Raw genomic sequence first — 27,371 nt, 5'->3', positions numbered from 1 at the left:
ATCTGCCGCTACTTTATTTTTCGCGATTTTGACAACCGATGACATCAGTGCCGCGAATAAACAAATAAATGGAAGAGAAGTTACAAGTTTAAAAACATTCAGTGAATGGTTTGGTGAAAATTGTGATTCCTAAACAAAGTACTGAAAACAACGTGGAGCGTGTTAATTTGTAAAAGCAACAAGAAATCACGGATGATAGAATACAAGGTAGCGCCTTCCGAATTCGCTGCGTCGAAGGAGCTCATGAATAAACAAATAAAAGGAAGGAAAATTACTTGATTGTGAAGAGGAAGAGTAGGTGAAAGCAATGGAAACAACTAAACACAAGATTTTATACACACACACACATTTTTTTCCCACGGCGTCCTCCGCATAAAAACGCAAAAAAAAAACTGCATTTGTAGACATTATATCAATTTGTGCTTTCACACTTTAACACGAGGCACTTCGTTTTCATTAATTTATATAGTTTAAGTTTTACAAATCACAATATGACCAAGCCATTTACTGAATTTTTCGAATTTTCACAACTTTTCTAATCCTTTTATTTGTTTTGTTCGTCTGTTTTGTATTGAAAAGGAGCTTGGCGTCAGACTTGTCAAAATCGCGGAAAATAAAATAACTGTTTTGGCAAGACACCACCTTCAAAATTCAATTCGCCGTGTTCTTGTACCGTGACCACCTTTAATAGATTTGCCTAGCTTTTCTGAAATCATCAGCTAATCTTATCAAATATATCGATAGTTTTACACATCTTTAGGCAACTTGACTGTTGTTTTTCACAACACAATTTTTATATTTTATACATTAACCCAGTACATATTTGATCGCAATTACGAAGATGGACATAGTACCGACTTGTCGGGCATGCTTGAAAACATCATTATCTTATATAGATCTCGAGACTCCTTTTGAGCAAAAAGTTTTCGGAATTCGACTGGACAATCAAACAAATGCATTTACTACATATATGGATTGCTTTCGAGCTTGCACTCAACTGCTAGCGACTGATCGAGAAGAACAAATGCCTCAAAGTCTTTGTGAACAGTGTGGATTTGAATTAGGTATTGCTTGGAACTTTCTGCAGAAAGCTATACAGACAGACAAAGTGTTGAAAACCTTCATAGGAAGCCGAAAATTAAAAGAACATATAAAGGGTGGACAAGTTGGTGACGATAACGAATATCATACTGAAATTGCAATTGTTTCAGATGAAAATACTTTCACTGCCGACAAAGTAGAGGCAAGCACATTTTTATTACCTATCACAAACCGTGTTGTCCCCTCCTTAGTGCCCAAGTGTATTATTTTATATTGACAATTATACTTGGGGTAAATGGAGAGAACAACATCATACGCATGTTATCAATAAAATATTTAAACCACAATTTAAATTTTCTAACAGGAAAATAGCGAATCCTTTTCCGATAACGAGGGCGTTACAAAGGAGAATGTGATCGTTGACGAATCCGAAAATGAAGGTATTTATGTACATATATCTTTTAATTAAAATGATTAATTCTACAATAATTTTTTTTAATGTTTTTACTTTATTAGATGAAATGGTGTTTTGTTTGACATGTAGCTCCTATTTTAATTCTAAATTTGAACACAGTCATATTAGTACCCTTGGTACCTGCATAAAAATAATTGATGAAACCCAATTGAACACAAGCTTTAGCACCGATCTTTTACGAAGTGATAAAAAGAAGGACGAAGATCCATATGCAGCTAATAATAACGGTTCCCCAAATATAGAATACTGCATCTTGGAAGTAAGAGACGTTTCTGTGGAAAATAATAGTAAAACTAATGAAAGCTCTGAAGAATGTGAAGATGTTAAAAAGGTCTTGAAAGAAGATAGTATTGACAGCGTAATATCTAAAGAAATAGATGGAAGTTGTGATAAAATAATTGATAAAAGTATTAAATTTGTATATAGAATTTATACATAAATCTACCAATAGACTTTTTATATCACATAGATTCGAGCTCTGTTTTTTACTGCTCAACTTGCTTTCAATCGTTTGAAACACGTCGTGGTCTTTTACTTCATACGCGCACTCACTCGACCATTGATGGTAAAGAACTCGTCTGCAAAATTTGCAACAAAAAAGTCAATAAGGAGGAGACGATGCGTAAACACATAAAAAATACACATTCAACTATTATACAGTGCACTGAATGCAGCTATCGATGTCCGGAGCTCAAAATGTCAGACCACATACGTCGTTATCACGCCAAATCGAAGAACTTTGCTTGCAACATTTGCGGTGAGTGTGTATCTGTTTTGACTTTGTTTAAAAAAGAAACATTCGAATTAATAAAAAGTTGTTTACTCATAATTAGACAAAATGTTCGTCTGCCAAAGTTTATTGAACACTCATCATAAGTATCATCAACGCAAAGAGGCAAATATTAAATCCGATGCCTGTGAAATTTGTGGCAAGCGATTCTCCACGCAGCATTACCTGCGTCTACATGTTGAAGTACATCGTAATGAACGACAACTTCACCAATGTGACTACTGTGATAAGATCTATGTTAGCAAAATTGCTCTTGAAAATCACATCCGCCTTCATAAAGGCGAAACAATAAACTGCGATCAGTGTGGTTTGTATCCCCATACAAAATTTTGGGTTACTCTTCAATAAAATATTTTAAATTTTTCAGGAAAGCAATTTGTACGTCAATATGAATTGAATGTGCACATGCGTTTCCATACACGTGACTATCCGTTTAAATGTGATGTTTGCGGGAAAAAATTCGCAATAAAGGGGCACTTACGTACGCATATGTGGAGGCATCAGGGACTGAAATTGCAATGTGAGGAATGTGGAAAGCTGTTCACTTCGACCAAGGCATTGCAGGAACATTCATTTGTCCACAGCGAAATGCCATTTCCTTGCAGTTATTGTGGACGCGGCTACCCCTCGAAACAAAAGTGAGTTAAAATGATTACAGGGATGATTTCGTTAATTCTAGGTTTAATAATTTACACCAATTCAAATTTAAATTTAGGTTTAAAGTGCATCTTAAAATGACGCATCTCATCGAGCTTACTGAGGAGGAACTGCTAAAAGTAACAAAATCGCAACCGCCAAAGCCTTTGCAGCGAAAAAAACTTACTTTAGTACAAGCGGATAGTGTTATGAAAGAGATAGAGGTAAAAGATAGCGGTGAGGAAGCTGTAAACGAAGGAGAAGAAATATTAGTCGAACTTTATTGACACTTATCTTTTATAATAAAATAATAATTTATTTAATATTAATAAGGTTTCGTTAATGTATTACGTGATTACATCTCCATAACACGCCCTCGGTAAATATTTTTTGTTTTTACTTTCAGAATAAGTTGATCAATTTCCTCAATATCTCCCACTTTGTGCACTCCACTAATATGGCGACGCATTCTGAAAGTAAATAGTTAGTACACTAAACCAAAAATGATTCCAACCATACTTCGACTTTTTTACAAAGCCCTTGTCACATATAGAACATCGGAGTGGTAAGCCTGTATGCTCTTTACGATGTTGCAGCATTGTTGATTGATGAGCGTACTCTTTTCCACACAAGTTACATTTATACCGATGACCTTCATGGTGTCGCACGTGCTTATTTAGAACGTGAACATACCTAAAGCCTTTGTTACATTTCGGGCATTTGTACGGTAGTTCACCAGAATGACTCCTTAGGTGAATTTGAAGATCGACGGATCTTGCGTACTGCTTAGAACAAACGGTGCATTCGAACGGAAGGCCAATATGTGTTTGTTTATGAAGCTTCAAACTACCGTTGTAGAAGAAACATTTCCCACACTCGTCACATTTGAATTTGGGTTCTCGATTTTTTTCATGAGTTTTAGAATGGTTTTGGTATGCACGTTGTGTAAAAAATTTTCGTTGGCACTGTTCGCAACTTATGGTCCTCTCTCTATTCTCTTCATTGGTATACTCGTGCCTTTTCAATCTGACAGCGTCATTGAAGGTAGAAGCTGATTGCAAAAGAAAATATAAAAAATAAGTTACGTATCTGCTATACTGATATATACACTTTTATATCACTAGCGGCTGACTGAAAATGCCCTAGGTTCCAAATTTTTGTTAGTAAAATCATGCGTTTTTGGAACAACTTTTATTCCAATATTACAGGCAGACTTGAAACTCAACGAAATTAATGACTTTTGAATTAAAATTAATTGTAAAAGCAACCATAGGAACTTCGACTTTTTCATTTGAAAGCACTACCCTTACTATTTCGCCTACGTGCGACAACTTATTGTCTTAATACCAATGTATTTTAACTGACACATTTCACCCACCATATGAACAATTCGTTTATGTAAGTAGGGCCTCTCAGTAGGTCACATAAACGAGCGAGTACTGTATTAGACGAAAATTCTTTGCCTAAATATGACAACTTTTACCTAAGTAATAAAGGTCTGAATTTTGAAATATTTTCGTTTATAAGTCCCCAACTAATAAACATTTTTAATTTAAGCGGATAAGAGCCAAAAAATTGCATATAATGCGATCCTCGTATTAAAATTGGATAAGCTAATGTGTACTTAAGTTTTTCTCCGTCTTAATTGGAGCGATAGCCGCTTAAGCGATTTGGCCGGTTATAATCCTTAAAACACTCAGCTTTGGGTAATAATGTCTATTAAAGTACTTTAAAAAAATCCAGTAAAATTTATAAAAATATTACTAGGCATGCGTGTATAAATTACTCCTTTAGATCGTTTTAAAACAGAAACTTACGGCATGCGTAGCAAAGTATCATATTTCTGCAATATTTACAAATTAAAGCTTCAGGCTCATCACATTTTGCATTACTAATGCACTTTGTTTCTCTACTTCCTTTCTATGGTATTTTTTGTAATGTTTATGATAACTCACTTTCTGTTGTAGTTTCAATTTTTGAAAATAAATCATTTTCCGATTCCGAGATGTCGCTGTTTCCATCTTCTTCTGAACTTAATGTAGACTGCTGAGTTTCTGATGAATTGTTCAAGTTTTTTGAATTACGAAATCCTCTTTGTTTCTCAATTATATCCTCCACATCTAAATTCTTTACGCAGCAAAAAATTAACACATATATTTATGTTTATTAAGAAAAGTGGCAAACATAATCTACACACCTCTTGATATGATATCCCTTCGACGGAACCAACGCTGTGCCTAGAGGAGCCACACACTTGCATATTTACCAACTCAAATTCTGCTAACTGACTCTCGGAACTAGCAAAATTTTTTTGTGAGAGAATACATAATTCTTGATCAGATTTTTGTGCTTTCCTTATAAATCTGAATGCATCTATTAGATCATGGTAACAGTCCTGGCACAAGTAGTGCATATTCGTTATGCGAGATGACATATAGCTTGTCTTTTTCACATCGATTTGCGTACATATTTGAAAGCACTCCGAAAGAGTTAATGGTTCACTAATATCGTCCACCGACATATACCAATCGCAAAGCTCTTTGGTATCCTTTTGTAATAAGCAGGCTCGACAGGTATTTATTATTGACATGCTTCCCACAAATTTATAAACAAATGGAAATCAAGGCGAATTCATATTGGCAGAAATGAAATGCCAGACAGAATTGCGCAAGGCGAACTTATTACAGATGGCATTCGCCCAGCTGATTTTTTCGCCGTAGATATGAATAACATCTAAATTATTTGTTTTGTTTACATCTGTGTGTTTACTTTGCCACTTGTCAGAGAACGTTAATTCTCTATAATTAACGTTCTCTGCGACGTTAAATTAAATTGAATAATGAATTCAGTGTGGCCAAAAGGATCGGTATAGGTGTGTTCCCGTACGACACTTTCAGCTGTGTTCCCACAGTATAATTCATGATTCAAATAATATCTAAAGCGAAATATTACAAAAACAAAACAAAAAATTAAAGTGTATCGAGCTTGAAAAGAGTTAAGCGTGATAAAGGATCCTTTTTCGGTGTTCCCACGACAGTCGGTTCTACGTAACCGAAACGACTCGGATTTATATCCGGCCAAGGACTGTCACTTCAGCAGTACTCCTCGTATATGAATGGGGAATGTTTATGCTGCTCCAACAACAACCCTTGAGTAAACGAATCTTATTCTAATATCTTGTTTCAAATTTTACTTGTATACAATGAAATTGTTACAAATCAGCTGGTGCGAAAAAACCTAATTAATATACGACATATGAGGTTTCTTTATTTTCAGTTGAACATATTTTTTGAATGATGAGGCAGAATCATATGTAAATGAGTATGAAAATGAGGATCTACGAGTATATGCCAAGTCAGTGTACTGAAAACTAATGTCGCTGCTACCTGGAACTTAAAAGTCAAAATAGGTTTTCTTTTAGAAAAACGTAACAATATGGCTACACAACATTTATCTACAACAGAATACATGTAAATATTGTTCATGCTCTACCGAAGTCACGCTGTAGGAATTCGCTTTTGAATGAACGGCGCTGTTTTGAGCGATGCCAGCACAGAAAATAAACAAACCTTTGTGCGAGTTACTTATTAGTCAATATTTACAATATTTTCAGATTAAGCATAATAATAAAAATGAAGTGTCGAGTGTTAAATTGTCAAAGCACGAATGATAATAAAGCCTCCAAATTAAGTTTTTTTGCTTTTCCTATGGATGACACAGTGGCGAGAAAGTGGGTAGAGTTCTGCCGGCAAGAAAAGCCATTTAACTTAATCTCGAGCGTAATTTGTATGAAGCATTTTACGGACAACGACTATCAAAATCTTTACCAGTACAACATGGGCAAGTACATTTCGCAATATTTAATTCAATAACGTTTTAACTAGAAACTTTAGGGTTTGCGAAATATCGCTTACTTAAACGCGGAGCTGTGCCAACAATTTTTAAATGCGTTGAGCCAGCAGCAGAGCCGCAGACGCAAGAAAAAAATGTCGACGAGCTTGAACAGCCGGAAGGTAGTTAAATTGTTGCATTTCAAAAATAATCTTTACAGTCTCAGTGTTTTATTGAAGGTGTGTTAAGTGAATGCACAAAGAAAAATCGGAGCCGGGAAAGCGTAGCTGATTCACCTACATGTAGCGTATCTCATCATGGCAACAGCATTCAAGATATCGGAGTTTTAGAAACTAAAATGTAAGTAATTACTAATTACAAAGTTAAATGTGTATTTCTAAAAATAAATTACATTCGTATTACTTGTAGAGTGGCCTTAAAGCGACAAAATTCAATTTTGCGAAAAGAAAACAGTAAGCTGTCCACAGATCTTACGCGCCTAAAGCAGCAATACGACCTCCAGGTAAAGTGTATTGAATCGATGACTTCCAAAATGCGGAATATGGAAGAGAAACTGGCTTCTATATTCACAAACGGGCAAATCAGCAAGCTTAAGACGGGAACTGAAAGGAAGAATTGGGTGGAGGACGACATCGCACAGTCCATAAGTTTATATGCTGTCAGTCCAAAGGCATATAGACTGCTGTATAAACAATCTTTTCCACTTCCTTCAGTTCGAACACTACAACGTTGGGCACAAAAACTGACGTTTTCGCGTGGGTTAATCCAACCAGTTTTCCGCTTGTTGGCAGCTACTACACATATGGACGAATCACAGAAGCTAAGCGTATTGAGTTTCGACGAAATGAAACTAAGAAAGTCGCACTGTTACGACGTTTCATCGAACTCAGCATCAGCTAGCGTGAATTACGTGCAAGTAGCGATGCTGAGAGGTAAATTTTGCATTCAAAATTTATTTTAAACAATATTTTTTTTAAATTCTAAATTTAAGGTTTAATGTCCAAGTGGAATCAGCCAGTCTTTTACGACTTTGATCGAAAAATGACTGCAGATTTGATACAACAAATTTTGTTGCGGTCCCACAGTTGTGGATACAACATTGTAGCTGTTGTGTGCGATTTAGGTGGTGTGAATAGATCGCTTTTTAATGAACTAGGCATAACCGAAGACCAGCCATGGCAAGACATGATACTTAAATTATATATATTTTTACCCTTATAACACTTATTTTTTTTACAGGTTCATTTTCAACAATCAAAAGGTTCTCGTTTTTGCTGACGTGCCGCAATTGCTGAAGCTACTGCGGAATCATTTCCTTGATCAAGGTCTTCTTATTAATGGAAAGCCTGTGAAAAAGGAAATCATTTTGGAGTTATTGTCATGCACTTCTGCGGACTTGACAAAAACTCACAAGATTTCAGAAAATGACTTAAACTTGGCTGGGCCCGACCGCCACAAAGTAAAAGCAGCTGCGAAATTGTTTTCACATACGGTGGCGCAGGCTATCACGAGAGCAGCAAGTTTTGGTCATCTGCAAGAGCAAAATTGGAACGAATGCTCCGAATTTTTCAAAATAGTATGTATTTTAGATAGTTTCACTATTATATGCCTTAATATTTTTAATATAGCGCGTTATTATTTCAGACGAATGATTGGTTTGACGTGTTCGATGTTAGGGTGCCCCACGCTGACTCGAGGACAGGGTGTCATGCTTACGGACTAGCAATCGAGGAGCAAAACAAAATCCTTGACAAGATGACCGATTTGATGCAAAACATGAGGGTGATGGGAAGATTTAGACTGTTACCTTTTCAAAAAGGTATAAACGCATTTTTATCATGGAAGATTAAATCTTCAATTAAAAATGTATATATATTTTCCTTATAGGAATCATTCAGACAAATAAAGCATTAAAAATGATACTGCAGGAAGTTAAAGCTCGCTTTAATGTAAAGTATATCTTGACATATCATCTCAATAAAGACATACTGGAGAACTTGTTCGACGTTATTCGTCCAAAAGACGGATTGCATGATCACCCTGACCAACAGGAGTTCAAGTACCGTATGAGGCTTTATTTACTGGGGTACAACAAGGGCGTGATAACCGACGCCAAAAATGTTGAAGAGGATGCTGTGCCTGATATAGAAGTAACACAGCCCTCTCTTACCGGTACTTTAAATAATTTAAAGTTTTTTTAAACACTTAAAAAGTGTATTGCATTAATTATATTTGATTACTTTTACAGGATTAATCCTTAAAAATCTAAATTCTCAAACGGAACTGTTGCCAATTGAGGAGGTCGATTTGGAAGAACTAGAATTTGACCACCTAGAAAACTTAGCTGGATATATATGCCACAAGGTGAAGGACGACATCCCTAGCACTTCATTTAGATGTAATAACGACCAGTAGGAGGATACGGTACATTAGACAGGGCTAGTTTACTGGGGCGGCAGCCCTTGGTCGGGAAAAACCCGAGTCATTCCGGTAACGTAGAACCGGCTGCCATGGGAATGGCCAGTCGTACTCTTGGGCGGCTCACCTGAGCGAGAGTAATTTATCAATATCTACCTCTTCTATGATGGATCATATGCAGCAAGTAGAGACAGTATTTAAAGCAATGCACGAAGATGATTTAAGCTGGACTTGAAAATACATTGACGTAGGTCAATCATTGGGATCATTATCTAATATATCATAGCGTTATATGTACAACGACAAAAAGTATTCCGAAAATACTGACAATTTTTAGTCATTATGGGTATATTCAGAAACGCATTATAAATGCGCAGTAATTGCAGCACTGGCAACACTGCCAATGTGACAAGTGATGCAATTGATAGATTTGCTAGATTTGCTAGATCGCTAAAATCAAGAAAAATGTAATAAAATATTGTTTTAATAACGTATATTTAATATATCTTTGCATTAAAAGCTAAAAAAATTAGTTTTATACTACTTTTCATCAGACATCATATTAGCGTAATCAGCGGCAGTATTAAAATTTTTCCTGCAAATAATGCGTGACGTTTGATACAATAATGGCGTTTTGGAACCCGAGGCATTTGCAGTACTGCCATATTTGCATTTCTGAACGCATTGCCAACACTGCAAAAGTACGTTGCACATTATAATGCGTTTCTGAATATACCCTATTTTCCATCACGGTTTAAATTATTATTTTGCGATTTTATAATTTGTTAATAATAATATTTTTCAATTTTATTGTATTGCTCAGAACATATAATCTTATTTTTTGAAGTTATGATTGTTTTGCGACGCAGCGAAGCAAGTGTCGATTTGTATGTTTTTTCATTTATGCATTTGTATGTATATCTATATTTATATTTGATGCTTTGGCAATATTTTGATGTACCTATTTTTTATTTTTGTGAGATTTTTATTTAATATAAAATATTTTATAATGCCTTAATAATAGTTACATTTTATTCTAATATTTATTTGCATTTACCCATAAGTGTTAAGAAAAATATATTACATATCATTAAAAAACCCTCAAACGTAGTCTATTCTTTGCGTTTCAAACGCAACAAAGGAATAAAATGTATGCGTATTTCTGTTCTTTTTTTAAGAGCTTGAAAACTGGTGAATTTATAACTTGAATGCAATTGTAGAGAACTCACATCTGCACATTATGCTCCTTATGCTTTAGATCGTTAGAATTTAAAATTTGGTTTATTCTCAGTGATAAACCCAACTGGCGACTAAGTTTTTTTTTCAATATATTTAAATATTGTTTGGCGTTCATTGTGCCTTAAATAAACACCAAGTCTCCTACTCTACTTGACACGCAAGGAAATTTTCCTAAATTTAACGGTGGGAATTATAAGTATATCCACCAAGAACTAAAATTTGCTCAAATAAAGACTTCTTTTGTACACGACACTGATTTGCAAGCCGCCACGTGAGCGACTCAATGGACAATTGAGTTTGGTACACTCTACTCCATATATTATGAATTATTCACAGGAATGTATATTCATAAGTCGAAACTTAAAGAGCATTAAATAGCCCGATGTCCAAATTCCTTTGACAAAGTTTAAAAATGTATAAAATTATTCCACAAATAAATTATTTATTTATAGTTGCTTCCTCCTCTGTCTCAGAAAAATTATGTGATATATTTCCACGTTTCCTACTTTCCTTAAGCCTCACAACGAAACTTTCAATTTCGGATAAGTCAACCTTGTGAACACACTTGATATGTCGACGAATCCTACATTAAAAAGAAACAACGACTTATTCACATTTAAATTCTACTTCAATTATTTTGTTTGCTTACTTGTACATTTCAGGAAATTCTTTTCCGCAAATTGAACATCGTAAGGGTAAACCTGTGTGTTCTAAACGATGTCTTTGTAGAGTCCATTCATATAAATATTCCTTCCCACAATCCTCACACTTCCATTGAATGCCTTCATGCAATTGTAAATGCTTTCGCAGTGTAGATCTTTTAGTGAAAGCCTTTTCGCACTTATCACATTTAAATGGGGTGTCACCAGTGTGGCTTCGTAGGTGCACTTCGAGATCCACGGAGCGAACGTAACGCTTTTGACAATACTTGCATTGAATCGTTTGACCAGCATGTTTTTGTTGGTGTACAAGAAGATTGCCCTTAAATAAAAATGATTGACCACAGTCATTGCAGTGGAATCGAGGTTTTCGACTGGGGTCGTGTGTTTTCAAATGATTTCTTCGTGCCATTTGTGTATAAAATTTCCGTCCACATACTCCACAAGCAAATTTTCGTTCTCTGTTATTTTCATGAATGAGTTCATGTTGCGTTAAAGTGCTGCGATGTCTGAACGTACGAGCTAAATTAACATGTACTTTAGGTGACGTATTTAAAAAAATAATAAAAAAATACCTAGTGCAGGTGGCTAATGAAGATAAGACCGAAGATAAAATCCTGTGTGGAACGAAACTGAGTATGTTAAAACTTTTTACAGGGTTTATTTTAAAAACATATCCTTGCTATACTGTGGCTATAACAAAGACCATAGCATCAAAATTACAACACTTATACAAAATTTAGAAAAATTGTAGTGAAATAAAATTCAAAAGACTGTTCGCAAAAGAAAGCTATTAAAAATCAATGCGAATTTTCGGAGGCTGCTTCAAACGTGCAGTTGAATATGCGAGAATTTATAGAGGTATAAAACGGCATAATCAGAATTTAAAGCAAATTCAGGGTAAAATCTTTGAATTTGTGATGGAGATCTTAAGAACTTCACTAAAATTTGTAACAGGTGTTGAAACTTAATATCTTATTGGATATAGCAAGGGCAATATTTTTATAGAGAATTAAATAAAAAGTTATAACTTGCTCAATTTCGTGACATGCAGTTTTTTGTTTCGGTCGTAAGTTATTTGCCATTTGTTGTAATAAGGCAAGTAACTATTGTACTTACGACACGACTTGCAGAGAAACGATTCTATACTTCGGTTGCAAGAATGACTTGAAAGCTGCCTTTTCGATATTAACTTCCCGCAGGTTTTGCAAATGTCGACTTCATCATTTTTTTCAACTTCTACCGCTTTTTTTCTAGTTTTATGCTGGCTGGCGCGAGGAGATCTTTCAGATGTGTTTGACGCAATTGGCTTGGCCGAATTTAATATTTCAGAAGCACACGAGTTTCCTTTAGTAACTTTTAATAAACACTCCTTTGAGTTTGAATTTTCATCGAGGAAAGCGTTGCTTACCAGAGTTAATGGTTCCTCATCAATTTCTCTTTCCTAAAAGTTACAATTAGTAAATATTTTAAATGTAAGAAACGCTTTATTTTACTTACTTTGATATCAATTGGTGTAGATTCCTTCCCAACCCCAACCCATTCAAAATACTTCTTATCATTTTCCGAAAAAAACGTCCAGTAATTCATACGCAGTGTAGTGTCCGTCTCTCTAGCCTTTCTAATAAACACATAAGCTTCTTTGAGTTTTGCAGCACAGCTATAACAGAAATGCTCATATATTCTTATTGACTTATCATTATCCTCATCTCCTCCTTTTAAAACTAAATTAAGCTGAGTGCATTGCTGAAAACAGTCTGCATATGACAAACTTTCGTTTATATCTTCTACTGGAAGATGCCAATTCAAAAGGGGTACTGAATTTTCCACTCTCAAACAAACTCTACACATGTTTCGTGATGATTCCATTGGCAGAATTTTAATTCTTCAATGATAGTAACAGATATTTGAAAAATGGCAAAATACATCAAAACTTTTAAACTAGAAATAACAAATACTTAGGGATAGGTACACGGAAAACTAATTGTAAAGACATTAATCGACTATTTTCGCTTTCGATTTCCTTAGTGCTACCGAAATGCAGTGTTCGAAAATTTGTATAAATCTACCTCCAGAGATTTTTGGTAAGAAATAAGTCTTACAATTAATATATTTATTATCCTTGCATAAACGGTCTTTGGTAGTCTGTACATTTTGGAAAACGTATTTACATTACATTAAAGACTTTCATTATATTATATATTAAAAGTTTCAATCAATTTTCCAACACTAGACAGGCAATTACACTTTTGTAAACAAGAGGAAATACAACAATTTTTTTCCTCACGAATATGGATATTATTTATAAAATAGTGATTTTAATCCAAACTTGATATCTCAGTTTTTGCATATTTTTTTTTAATTTAAATGGATACAGTAAAAATATGCAGAGCCTGTCTGTCACCAGAAGATCGAGTGCATCTACTAGATTGGTACCAGCCTATCGACTCCTCCAGATGCGATTTATCATACAAAGAGTGTTTTTGTAAGTGCACACAAATTAATCTCAGTTTAAAGGATGATCCAAGCGAATCTGATGAAACCCGAACGCAATACTTATGCTCTTGTTGCGCACAGAAACTTAAAGATGCTTATGATTTTATTGAAAAAGCGAGGAGAGCTGATAATGAATTGCGTTGCGCGAAGAACGAGAAAGTGAAATTGGAGGGCGTGGAAAATAAATTTGAGTGGGTTCCAGTAGAAGTGAAGAAAGTGAAGATAAATAAGCCAGGACGGGAAGCAGCTGAGGTAAATAATTAATAATTTTTGTAGTGAATGGAATATATGAATATTTTTACTTGTTAAAAAGGAACACCCTGAAGATGTAAAGGTCACATATACGTGGAATGAGAACTCAATGGACGATAATGGAATAGCTATTTCAGATGACTTCGAACATGGGGACAACATTGATAAAAAATTGGCAAACGAATCGGATGAGAATTGCATGGACGAATTTAGGAAGCTGAATGAAGATGAACGAAAAAATTTGAAAAATTTTAAGAAAAGAGGCAAAGTGAAAAATAAGTCCGATCGTTCTGGGAAACATTTCAAAAGATTGGACGAGCTTGTGAATTGCGACGAATGTCAGAAAACCATGACGAGAAAAGCTTTGAGAAAACATAAGCCCCGTCACAAGCCCAAAATTTTTCTTTGTCAAGCCTGCCGTAAGTATTATAGTGTATTTCACTAATTTGGCCAAAATTATATGATTTAATATTAAACTTCATCAGCCAAAACATTTAGTGAAGCAAGTGGTCTAAAAAATCACGAACTTATCCACAGAGAAAATCGGGAGAGATATCCGTGTGACAAATGTAATCAAACATTCTTATCAAGGTATTCATACAAAAAACACATTCAGACGCATGAAAGCAACCGGAAACCGATATATCAATGCACTCAGTGCGAAAAATCATTTCTTCATAAAAACGGTCTAACAATTCATGAACTTCATCACAAAGGAGCCACAATAGAATGCAATATTTGCCAAAAACGATATGTGCGACAAATAGACTTGGACACCCATTTGCGAACTCATTCGGGAGAATCTCCGTTTGTATGTCATATATGTGATAAATCGTTTATCCACAAACGAATCTTAAATAGGCACTTGCAATATCATGAGGGATACTTCAGTTACACTTGCTTAACTTGTGGAGCAAAATTCTCAAAATATGACAAATACTATTCACATCGCATGCAGCACACTGGTTTACCTTATAAATGTGGCTCATGTGAAAAACAATTTCCAGATGCTTACAAGTAAGTATTTTGTGTATAACAATAACATTTGAACACTTGTTTCATCTGACTCAAATATCTATTTTAGAATTAAGCGCCACATCAGAGGGGTCCACAAGATTGAACAGGATAAAGAAGTAGAAAAACTCGTAGTGAGAATAAATATAACAAAGGAACATAGAGGACGAATAGTTGAAATTTTGAAGAATCCAGAAAATGAAAAATAATATTAATTACAGATCCATCAATCGGTTATGCAAAACATTTATTCGAAGCGCTTTGAAATAAACTTTAGCCGGATTTATGACATCAATTAAATTATCATTTAAATCATTTTAAATCATTTAATTAAATGTATGTGAAATGTTGTTGTTAGTGAATGAAAAATTTAACAGTGAGTTATTCCGGTGATGTTGACCCGACTGACATAGGCCCACAAGGTAATAGAAAGTATCAATTAAATTAAAAATCGAGTGATATAATCTTGGCATGCCGGTCCCCTAATATAAGGTGTTATACCCTCTATAATTTTTAACAATTCTTTTAAGTTCAACAGTTGCATCTTATGCAATATTGTCTTCTGGGTGTGCCTTTGAATATGGTATGCAAATATTATCTCTTCAATTAAAAAAGGACTATAAAGGCACAATTAATAAGAAAATTAATTGAGTTGAAGATTTTTGAATCATATCCCGAGTTACCTATAGTTGGATGCACCCGGCTTTAAAAAGTATTAAATCGCTTAGTTATAAAAATTTGAAAGCGGAGCTTGATCGAGTTTTTCTGCTGTTTATTGGGCAGAGAAAATTACTATCTCCTAAGTTCCAATTTTCAATTGAGAAATATTGTTAATATTTCAAAAACTAATTAACCGATTGAAAAAATGTGCCAACTCAAAGGCAATTAAAGGCACATAATAATTACTGGAAACGAAATGGCATGTAAATTAGCCAGGAAAAGGATGACTTCCCCATTTATAAGCCCAGCACCATTTTGTGACCTTGGGAAAAGTAACTTCTCTTATTCAAGAAGAAGATGAAAGACAAAATTCGACAATCTAACGGGTTTCTAGCAACCAAAATCAACAATAGGTAGGTTTGACCTAAACCGATTTAAAGGTTGTATGGAATTAAATAAAAATAACTTTAGAATGAGCACAGGAATTCTAACACTCAGTGTAAATTGAATCATCATTTTACTAACCTGAGAATATACGCCAATGGAACTTGCACATTCTGTAGTGAGGAATGAAACTGTCATGCGCGTGCTGGCGTCTTGCCCAGCACTAAGAGGAGAAAATAAAACTCAATAAAATAGGACAAATACCAAAATTTATTGAAGAAGTTGGGCTCATAGAAATACTCTGATTCTATGAAGGGGGATCCTCATAATTGCCGTATTGTATATCAAACAATAACTTACAAAATGTCAATGAAATAATAAGTTAATCAATATTTTTGATAATAAGCTTAGCTTTAATAGTTGTTGTTGTTGTTGTAGCAGCATAAACATTCCCCATGCATATACGAGGAATGCTGCTGAAGTAACAGTCCTTGGCCGGATATAAATCCGAGTCGATCCTGTTACGTAGAACCGACTGTCGTGGGAACGTTGTAAAAATGTTGTAATATACATTGCTTTACCTAAACCCGCTTTTGTAAATTTCCTGCACACAATCTTTTGATATTATACATTCTTTATTACTTTATTTTAATTCTAATCGTAAGTCTACACATATAAGTAAGTATACATAAATAAATAAATAATACTAATAATAAGGTAATTAAAATGTATTTCTTTTGTTGCGTATGCGTAAAAAAACACATTTTTATACAATAGAAAAAATAAGAACTATGTCCTATAGCAATTAAAAAATAAAATAAAAAATTTAGCATTCCCATAATTTTGAATAGTATAGTTCCATCAATATGGACTAGCACGAACAGCTTCATATCTGAAAAATGGTCAAAATAAATAAAAACCACCAATTCTGCTTTTTAAAAGTCTGCTTTTTAAAATTCGGCTTTTTTAAAATTCTGTTTTTTTTTAAATTCTGCTTTTAAAATTGTGCGCACTTTTTCAAAATAATTACTTTACCTCTTTAACATTGTTAACATTATATTTTAATACAGAATTTTGTAATACAGAACATTGTGGGATATTCATTGTCAAATTTAGGTATGGTTATTTGTTAGTAAAACTTTTTACACAATTTGAGTATATGCGCCCCATTGTTTTTAACATATTCGTACATATGTACATACCTACATTAATTATAGTTGACAACAGTTATACATTGGTATGTACATGTGTTTGCAATCAAATATTACCTGGAGATGAGAACTTTTATCAGAAATGAAGAATTACAATTTCACCACACCTGTCTACAACGGTTCTTATATTGAATGAATTAAGTCACACTACATATTTAACAAGAATTGCAAAAAATATTGTAATTGGGTAAACTAAAATATTGTTATCGCTTAAACATATATGTATATTTATGGAATAAATGTTTATTTTGTTACTTCTTGTATGACGAAAATCACAAAACTTGAATAAAGCAGAATTTTTCGCATTAAACATGCAGAATTTGGAAAAAGCAGAATTTTAGAAAGCAGTATTTTTAAAAGCAGAATTTTAAAAAAGCAGTATTTTTTTTAAATTAATTTTTTTGCAATTCACAGAATTTTTCACCCAGAATTTTGTAATACAGAATAATGACACGCTCCCCAAGAATATTACATAAAAGCAATTACGATAGCAATTAAAAAAAAATGAATATTCCCATCATTAGAACATGGATTATAATCTAGAAATCTAGACAAGAGATAAATTTCTATGGTTGTGTTAGGAATTGCCAAAATATTTAACGAATGAGTAGTATGTGTTTGAAACTCTAGCTGCACCCATTATCGGATATATAAATTTAAGCACATAAGACAAGAATATTGCATACTGGTAAGATCTTTTTAAAACACGCTCAAGTATTGCTGATTTCTTTGAACATCTAATACGAACAGTAGGAATATACCTTCGTAACGATCTTTTGCGCTAATTTAATATGAGCAATGAATTAATTAACAAGAATTTAAGAATATTACACAAATCAAATTGGATTTTTGGCCTATCCGGTAGTGGGTTTTTTTTGTTACATTTCACTTTAAATATTATGTTGGGTTTGCAACTAAGTAATTGCGGATTACACTCGTAATCCTTCAGTTGAATTTTTAGGTTTGCAAACGTATTACAAATGTAAAACACATTTTGTTATTTGATAGTTTGCAATTCAGTTGTCAATCAGTAAAAAAAGTTTTTTGATCGCTGAAAATGGAAAATCAAAATCACTCGTCCATTTGAAGTTGATGACGCCCTAATCAAACACAGTACAACACGTGAGATTGCAGAGAAGCTTCATGTATCACATATATGCATTGAAAATCACTTAAAACAACTTGACTATGTTCAAAAACTAAGAAAAAATAAAGAATAAATTTATTTAGTTCCATGAAAAAATTGTCCGTGATTTTCTAAAAAAATCCGCAATTACTTAGTTGCCCACCCAATATTTTGCTTTGAACACACCAACTATACAATATCAATGTAAATAGAAACGAACGTAAACAAAATGGGATATTTTGATGCAATTGCATCTATGGCGAAAAAATCACCTGGGCTCATCCACCACCCAAAGTGAATTCAATACTAAAGGTGGCATCTTCCCAAAACAGTTACTTTCTTTTTCGCGATTTTGACAAGTGTGACTTCAAACACCATAATAGTGCAAAACAAATAAACAATAAATGATATGTTTATGAAAATTCGCTGGATGGCTTGGTAATACTGCAATTTAAAGATTTGTAACTTTTAAACTAAACAAACAAAAACAAAATGTCGTATGTTAATTGTGAAAGCACAAATTAATATAATGTCTCTAAATGCAGTTTTTTTGCTTTTTATGCGGAGGACTCCGTGGCAAGAAAGTGTGAGTGTGTGCGTAAAATTTCTTGTGTTTGGTTGTTTCCATTGCTTTCGCCTTCTCTTCCTCTTTACAAACAAGTAATTCCTCTACCTTTTGTTTGTTTATTCTTGGGTTCTGACGACACAGCGAATTCAGAAGACGCAACATGGTATTCTATCATCCTTTGAAGTTCGTATGCAGCGAAGATTTTACAGATACGTTCGATCAGAAGAGTGTTTGCAAATTTGGAATAGTATATATTTCAAGAATCACAATACTACCAAGCCATTCATTAAATTTTCACAAACAGGCAAATTCCCTTCCTTTTAGTTTGTTTTGTATTGGTAAGGGACCGGACAACAGGCTTGCCAAATCGGGAAAAATAAAGTAACTGCTTTGGGAAGACGCCACCAGTAGTACTCAATTCGCTTTGATGACTACCTTAGCATATTCGCCTTGAGTACGCTCTCCGTTGGATATTTGTTATTTATTTGTTAGCAGTCGCATTTGTGACACAGCTGTGATCGGTGTGTTTTTTTTCAGTGCTCTGGTTTCATTTAGCAAAAAAAGAAAAGGCGTAGTGGAAGTGAAAGATACAATAGATAGTGACATTTTTTTCGCGGAATTCGGTGTATAGCGCTGTAATAGTTCTGTCTGTGAAAACCACGTGTTTTTTTTTTTATTACTTCCTGGAATTTCTACCTGAAAGGCTAACGTATAGAGTTTTCTTACCGCAAAAGTGCCTGCGGTAAGCCGCAAAAAAGGTGATGCGATGGCGTCCTCAACGCCTTCGGCATCGTGCTCAGCAGAGGATTTTGAGGAATTTTGCGCTAGCAATGAATCTCTGATCCATAAACCTGCTAGTGAAAAAGTGGATACAAATCTGCGAAAGACTAAAAACAAAGGTCAAAGCGATATATTTAAGAAAAAAAGAGTGAGACATATTCTTGATCCAACCAAACCACATGCTTCGGTTGATAAGAGTGGATTTCAGTCAGATGAAAATGAGAGTGAGGAGATGATGGAGTGTGAGGTTGTAAAATCTTCGAAAGACTCCGTAAAAATGCAAAATATTTGTAATGCCGAAACTGGTACAGTTGAAAAAAATGCAACTGCAAAAAAAATCCAGAATACAAATAATTCTGATAGTTCCGTTTACTATCCATCCAATTTTATAGGCAAACCTTTTGTTTTGGTAGACACCTCAGAGTGTGACCTATTCAAAAATATCAAAATTAGAAATGGCATGAGTCTATATCAGCATATCCGTCACTTAAAAATACAGGATATTGATATAATTGAAGCAGTTGGTGTCACCTTATATAAGGTATTCTTCTGCAATCCCAAATCGGCAAACAGTTTTGTCACTAATAATGACATTTTAAAAATGAAGCTAAAGCCTTTCATTCCCAGAACGGCTTTTGAAACATATGGCGTAATTCGAGGAGTTGCTCTTTACCTCTCCAATGAGGAAATCATGAGAGATATAAAGTCTGCTAGCAAGGTAAACTTCGTTCAACGTTTTCTTAGACGTGATCCGGAGGATTCAAGCAAATTTCTCCCAACCTTCTCAGTTAAGCTGGGATTTTTGGGCAACAGCCTACCTAAGGAAGTCAAGCTTGAGTATACAAATTTTCAAGTAGAACATTACTTTCCATCTGTTAGACAATGCTACAACTGTGGAAGATTAGGACACACACAAAAAGGCTGTAAAAGTACTAAACGCTGCTTGCTCTGTGGTAATACGGAAGTTTGTATACCGCCCTGCAAAATAAGTCAATGCATTCTATGCAAAGGTAACGACCATAAATATTCAGATAGGGAGAAGTGTCCAGTATGGAAGAAGGAAAATGAAATCAATAAATTGAAAACCGTAAAAAAGTTATCTCGTAAAGAGGTGCTAAATACTTTCTTTCCCAAAAGCAACAACCGCTTCGATGTCTTAGATGTTGAAGATACGGATTTTCCGGTACTGGTTGAGAACGACAACATGATCGACTCTAATGAAGTCATAAATCGTTCCTTGACAAAAAAGAAATATAGCTCAGTTGTCAAGAAGGGTGCAATTCCCAAACAGCCTTCTGTCAAGCCTGATAAGGTCTTGAACAAAAATACCAAACCTCGTGTGGTTCCAGTCTTTGAAAGACAAGACTATCAAATTACTACCCAGCTAGAAAAGGTGTTATGGGAGCTAGTGAAGATAGCTAAAGCTACTTGTGTAAGACTTAATGATACTGAGACCCTTGCCCAGGTCACCAAACTGAGCGGTATGAGGGATCAGATTTTGGCTAATCGAGACGTAGGACTTTTTAAGTGCGGTTCGGCATCAGTAGATTCATTAGATGAAATGTCTGCAATATAATTGCCAATCATTGAAGACAAATATAGACAATATTGATTATTATATTAATAATAATCGTGTTGATGTGGTTTGTCTTAGTGAAATATTTGAGTACAATGAAAATAAATGTAGAAAATTTATCAATTTTAATATGATTAGAAAAAACAGACCAGATGGCTATGGGGGTGTTGCCATAGCCCTGAAAAAACAGATTCAATTCAGGAGCATAACGTTCGCTTCTAATCTGGATATAATTGTTGCAAAGACGGTTAATTTAAACCCAAACTTTGTAATTTGTGCGGTCTACTTCCCTCCAAGTCAGTAGTATGTATATTCCGGGCTACAGGACAATATCAAAAATATTAAAATTTTAATATTTTTATCATTTTAACTCAAAAATTTAACATTTTTACCATTTAACTCATTTTTTTAACTTACAGTTACTCAAAATTTTAACATTTTTTAACATTTAACTCATTTTTTTAGCTTATATTATCTCAAAAAAAAAGTTAAAAATTTTGAATTGGGTCGATTTAGTCCACCCCTAAATTATAGTTACTCGTAGTTAATATTTTTAAGATATTAAAGATATCTATTTTTGATGTACTAGTAATCAATATTTAGGTTGGTACAGTTAAAATTTTGTGTTGGGTCGATGTCTATTAAGTGAAAAAATGTTAAAATATTTATTACAAAATATTTAAAGTAATCTATTCAAACAAAAATAAAAAAAAAAAAAGTTAAAAATTTTGAGTTGGGTCGATTATTATTGATTGATAATTTTAAATATTTATTACAAAATATTTAAAGTAATCTATTCAAACAAAAATAAAAAAAAAAAGTTAAAAATTTTGAGTTGGGTCGATTATTATTGATTGATAATTTTAAATATTTATTACAAAATATTTAAAGTAATCTATTCAAACAAAAATAAAAAAAAAAAAGTTAAAAATTTTGAGTTGGGTCGATTATTATTGATTGATAATTTTAAATATTTATTACAAAATATTTAAAGTAATCTATTCAAACAAAAATAAAAAAAAAAAAAGTTAAAAATTTTGAGTTGGGTCGATTATTATTGATTGATAATTTTAAATATTTATTACAAAATATTTAAAGTAATCTATTCAAACAAAAATAAAAAAAAAAAAGTTAAAAATTTTGAGTTGGGTCGATGATAATTTTAAATATTTATTACAAAATATTTAAAGTAATCTATTCAAACAAAAATAAAAAAAAAAGTTAAAAATTTTGAGTTGGGTCGATTATTATTGATTGATAATTTTAAATATTTATTACAAAATATTTAAAGTAATCTATTCAAAAAAAAATAAAAAAAAAAGTTAAAAATTTTGAGTTGGGTCGATTATTATTGATTGATAATTTTAAATATTTATTACAAAATATTTAAAGTAATCTATTCAAAAAAAAAAAAAAAACAAAAAAGGATACATTTATTTTTTAAAGTACCTTTCAAAAAAAACGACGAACTCCTCAAAACAAGAGTCTTTGAGTCAGATTTGAACTTGCAACAAAATTATTGTTATAATTCCAACTGCTTAACCAACTCATCTAAACATCATATTCTGAAGTAATGTAATTACAGCTGAGTAGTATGCAAAGCAAGCAATGCTGATCTTATCAACATTGCTCACAATCTATAAATAGAATAAGCATAAGCACAAACCAAAAAAAAAATGAAATACTGTTGAATACGAGTCACAAACTGCAAGATAAGCATAATATTTGATAAGCTTTTATACATCAACACATGTTTCGACTCTGTCGAAACCGTTTGACTTTGTCAAACATGGTTACAAGTGCAGTATGTATTTAGCGTTAGAAGAGGGTGGACGCAAAATAATTGAAACTTCAAATTTGAACTCTTTGAAGTTCAAATTTATAAAATTTACCCAATATTGGTTCATAATTTAAATCTCTTATTAAATATGTTATTGGATTAGATGGATAAATTTTACTAATATAAAATATTTCTCGAGTCCAATTATTTTTATATTTGTTTTCAAATTGTTTTTTATGTGATTGAATTCTTACTTTTTCTCCAATTTTAAAAACTGGTTTTTCTAAATTGTTTCTATTAATTTTAAAACAATTATCAAATATTAATTGTTCATTTTTTTCATTTACTTCACAAGGTTTCATACCAATAGTTCTATGTACATCTTTGTAATTATATTCATATAATATTTTATCAATTACATCAATCCAATTAGTATTTTTCTGAATTTCAAATCGTATTTTTAGTTTTTCATTAATGGTTCTATTAAATCTTTCTACAATTGATGATTTCTTTTCACTAAATGTTTGATACATGTTAATATTGTATTTATCTAAAACTTCTTGGAAATGTTTATTTAAAAATTCTTTACCAGAATCTGTATGAAGTAATTTTGGTGCACAACCTGCTTTTTTAATAATATTTAAAAATGCTTCAGAAGTTGTTTTTCCATCTTTCTTTTTTAATGGTTCTATATAAGCAAATTTAGAAAATGTATCAATTACATTAAGCATATATTTGTATCCTCTATTAATTCTAACATTAACTGTTGTCATAATTAGTAAATCTGCTGCCCATAGTTCATTTATGCCGTTAGTAATAATTTTTCTTCTTTCAAAATTTTTTCTTACTGGTTTATGCAACTCTTTTGCTATTTTAAAATCATTATTTTTAGTATCAATAAATTCATCTTTATCCATTTCAAAAATATTTAAAATTTATTTTAATTAAATAACAATGATATCAGATAAAGTTTTAAAAGAATATATTAAAACACAAAAAGACTTAAAAAATAAACTTCAACAATTTAATTTAAACAAAGTAATAAAACAAGAAAAAATTAATGAAGATCTTCAAGCAATTATTGAACCATTAAATCAATCAGTTATTAATGTTCACAATTTAAATGATAGCTTTAAAAATTTAATAGTAGATTTAAATCAATCATATAAAAAAACAATAGATGGACATTCACAAAGTGAACATGTTTCAACGGAGTCGAAACCGTTTGACAATAATATGAATTTACAAACTAATGAATTTAACGAAAAGCAACTATCACCAATTAGAAAAACAAACAAACAAAAATTAGTTGAAAGTACACCAACAACTAGCACAGGTTCACGGAGCGAACAGTTGACTCCATCAACATCAAAAGACGCTCTTTTGCGTAGTGCAAATGAAACGTTATCTACACCAGTACAATTTATTTCAGACAAAATTGGAAATATGGCAATGAAATATTTAAATTTAAATAATTCTGATATGAAATTATGTGACAATATTTTTGGTCTAAGATCTGAAGATGGAAAAGATTTATGGATTGGTAATACTGAAGTAAAAATTAGTAATAATGATATTATTTTAAGTAATAAAACTTATAATGGAACAAAAGGGTTATGGGAATTAATAACTTTAAAAGAACCATCAACAGCTGTAACAAATAATGATTTACAAAATTATGAAGAAATTATATTATCAACATATGCTTACATGCAAAATAATGACAAAAGTTCTAAACGTATTAAATCTAGCGTTGGAAATAAATATATGAATTTTATTAGACCAATATTGATTAAAAATAAAATTATAAAAGAAAAAGTAGGATCTGGTTTAAATTCAAAAAATAATCTTTCAAAATCATTACAAAATTTTAAAATTAAAACTAGTTTACCTACTGAATATGTTCGTTTTGCGAATCGTTCACAATGTGAACGTGTTTATTGGAATGATATTAATGAATTAAAAGATAGATTAAATTTGTTGTTAGGAGAGTATAATGCAGGAAATGATAGTCCAGAAATACATAATGAAATTATGAATATTATTGAGGAACTAAGAGAAGAAAATATGTTGACTCTCTCCGAAGGAAACGTATTAACTGTTTAATTAAATTACATATAAATTTAAATAAATTAAAAAATTTTTTTCTAATAAATGGGAATTGATAAGTTTGGACAAAAATCTTTTTCAGAAATAAATTCATCTAATGAATATTCTCTTAATAGAATAATATCATTAGAAAATGAAGTTGAAGAAATTCGTTCAAATAGTGATCAAATGAAAGATATTATTAGTAAATTAATGGAATTAAATCAACTACTTCAAAAAGAAGTTGAAAAACAAGAAAAAGATAATGTGGTAGCTTTTGGTGTTGTATATAAAGAAATAGAACAATTAGAAAATAATTTAAATCAAGATATTATTAACATAACTAAACAAGTAGATTTTATAGAAACAAATATTGAAAATTTTAAAAACAGTTTAGAAAAACAATTGGATAGTTATTCGGAAAAACAAATTTTAATTGATAATTATCTTAAAGATTTAGTTTTACAAAATAAAGACAATATTAATCAAAATAATATTACTAAACAAAATGATGAAACTAATAATAAGATTGATAAAAGTATTCAAGTAGATGAATATATAAAACAATTAAATATTGAAGAAAGTGAAACAGATATTGAAGAAAGTAAACTACAAATTGAAACAAATATAATTCAAAAATAATTTAAAAAATTCATACATATATAAATGATAAACAAAAATAATAAATCAAAATAAAAATTCAAATATTCAACATCGTTGAAATATGTTCACATCATATTTCATTTGAAATTAAAAAAAAAAACTTAATCTAATATAATTAATAATTTAATGTATAGTAAATAGGAGGGGTTCGTTTTAGTTACCTACATTTCCTATTTCATAATGTCCCCAGGGTAATTTGTAAGTCTTATTTAACTTATCGTTATCATTATTATTCAACTTTTTATTGAAATAAAACTTATCATCATAGGGTGACAATCCTATTTTATTCTCTTCTGTAGTATATAGTTTATTATCATATGATCTAATATTATGAACAGTTTCATTTTTATTTTTTAAATTAATTAAACAATTCTTATAATCTTCAATTGTTAACTTTTTAATATTATTTTTCTTTATTCCTTTACAAACTTTTTTATCACAAACATCGGTCTTAAATGCATACATTTTACTTCTAAGTCCACAAAATTCTCTAATTGGTATTCCATTATATTCATCTTTAAATTTTCCTGGTACTTTTTTATTAATATTAGATTTTAAATCTTCAATTGGAAAATTATCTATATAATCACTGGTATCATAATTATCTAGATCATCTTTCATTTCAGAATAAATATCAAAATCATCATCAATATGTTTACCTTCAAAATAAAGAATAAATGAATCAGTATCTGTTCCTAATAATTTCATTCTATTACCATATTTAGTTTTAAGTTGTACATACATTTTAAACATTAATAATTTTGATAAATCTAAAATATTTTGACCTCCAAAGATAGGTTTATTTAATTTAATATTTGTATTTTTACCAAACACTACACACATATTATGATCTATTATTTTTCTTGATTGATATGTATTTCTACTTATTAGTTTTCTCATAATTTTTTCAGTTTTAACTATTCTAACATTAAGTCTATTTCTAACATTTTCCATTTGCTTACCATATACACTATTATTCATAAGTTTGAAAAAATCTTTTTCAAAATCGTTTTTAGCTTCTTTTCTAAGTGTTGTATTTTTTTCAATATAATTTTTTAACCATGCTTCTTGTCTACATTTAATACCTCTATGAATTTTAGTTAAAATTACACCATTATTTAAATATTCTTTTAATAATCTTATATCAATTATATAATTTTTCTTTGGTAACAACGTACACATTAATTTTTTAATTTTATCATTTGGTTTACTACCAATCCCTTTATTAATTAAGTCTGTTTGATTTGGTGATAAATCTTCAAATTGTGGAACATAATGATGAGGTGCTGGAGCATAATCATTATAAAAGTTGTGTAATTCCGGAGGAATACTTATATCAACTTCTAATGTATATCCAATATTATTATCATCAAAATCTTTATTTAAAATATTATCAACATTACAAAAATATTTAATTTCATCTTCATTTAACCATTCATGATTACCAACACTTAATTTTTGTGACATGGCCCATCCATATAAATTATTTGCATCTAAATATAAAATATAACTTGTTAATTTTTTAGAATCGTATATACCTTTAAGAGAAGCTTCCTCTTTACTTAATTTATAAACTTGTTCTACAATATCAGCATGTTCACTCTGTGAACCGTTGACAGAGTCAACATGTTCCTTTCGGTAACCGTTGACATGGTCAATATGT

At 31.7% G+C, this 27,371-nt stretch overlaps 3 protein-coding genes across 4 annotated transcripts; 2 read left to right on the top strand and 1 right to left on the bottom strand.

Moving 5' to 3' along the window:
• Positions 1 to 749: 749 nt before the first annotated feature.
• LOC128856838 (oocyte zinc finger protein XlCOF6-like) lies at positions 750 to 3,267 on the top strand. The gene is made up of 7 exons (XM_054092220.1): positions 750 to 1,243; positions 1,406 to 1,481; positions 1,558 to 1,923; positions 1,986 to 2,273; positions 2,350 to 2,613; positions 2,674 to 2,944; positions 3,022 to 3,267. Exons 1-7 carry the CDS (start codon positions 842 to 844, stop codon positions 3,227 to 3,229), a joined length of 1,875 nt encoding a protein of 624 aa, XP_053948195.1. The 5' UTR covers positions 750 to 841; the 3' UTR covers positions 3,230 to 3,267.
• LOC128856389 (zinc finger protein 91-like) lies at positions 1,700 to 13,360 on the bottom strand. Its single transcript, XM_054091687.1, has 9 exons — positions 12,611 to 13,360; positions 12,230 to 12,554; positions 11,101 to 11,632; positions 10,896 to 11,034; positions 5,140 to 5,562; positions 4,898 to 5,069; positions 3,462 to 3,993; positions 3,294 to 3,412; positions 1,700 to 1,788 (listed from the first exon to the last, which is right to left on the bottom strand). The coding sequence occupies exons 1-8, from the start codon at positions 12,977 to 12,979 to the stop codon at positions 3,298 to 3,300; spliced, it is 2,607 nt and encodes an 868-aa protein (XP_053947662.1). The 5' UTR covers positions 12,980 to 13,360; the 3' UTR covers positions 1,700 to 1,788; positions 3,294 to 3,297.
• Positions 13,361 to 13,393: 33 nt separating this feature from the next.
• Positions 13,394 to 15,184, top strand: LOC128856842 (zinc finger protein 846-like). 2 transcript variants are annotated; one of them, XM_054092227.1, is made up of 5 exons: positions 13,394 to 13,858; positions 13,920 to 14,277; positions 14,344 to 14,665; positions 14,720 to 14,875; positions 14,943 to 15,184. In XM_054092227.1, exons 1-5 carry the CDS (start codon positions 13,478 to 13,480, stop codon positions 15,079 to 15,081), a joined length of 1,356 nt encoding a protein of 451 aa, XP_053948202.1. In that variant the 5' UTR covers positions 13,394 to 13,477; the 3' UTR covers positions 15,082 to 15,184. The 2 variants fall into 2 exon arrangements, with proteins under 2 accessions (XP_053948202.1, XP_053948201.1); XM_054092226.1 differs by having other exon boundaries at positions 13,395 to 13,858; positions 14,344 to 14,875.
• Positions 15,185 to 27,371: the final 12,187 nt, after the last annotated feature.

Source organism: Anastrepha ludens, chromosome 3 (assembly GCF_028408465.1).
Source record: "Anastrepha ludens isolate Willacy chromosome 3, idAnaLude1.1, whole genome shotgun sequence".
In the NCBI taxonomy this organism is placed as follows: Eukaryota; Metazoa; Arthropoda; class Insecta; order Diptera; family Tephritidae; genus Anastrepha; species Anastrepha ludens.
This window is presented reverse-complemented; position numbering and strand designations above follow the sequence as displayed.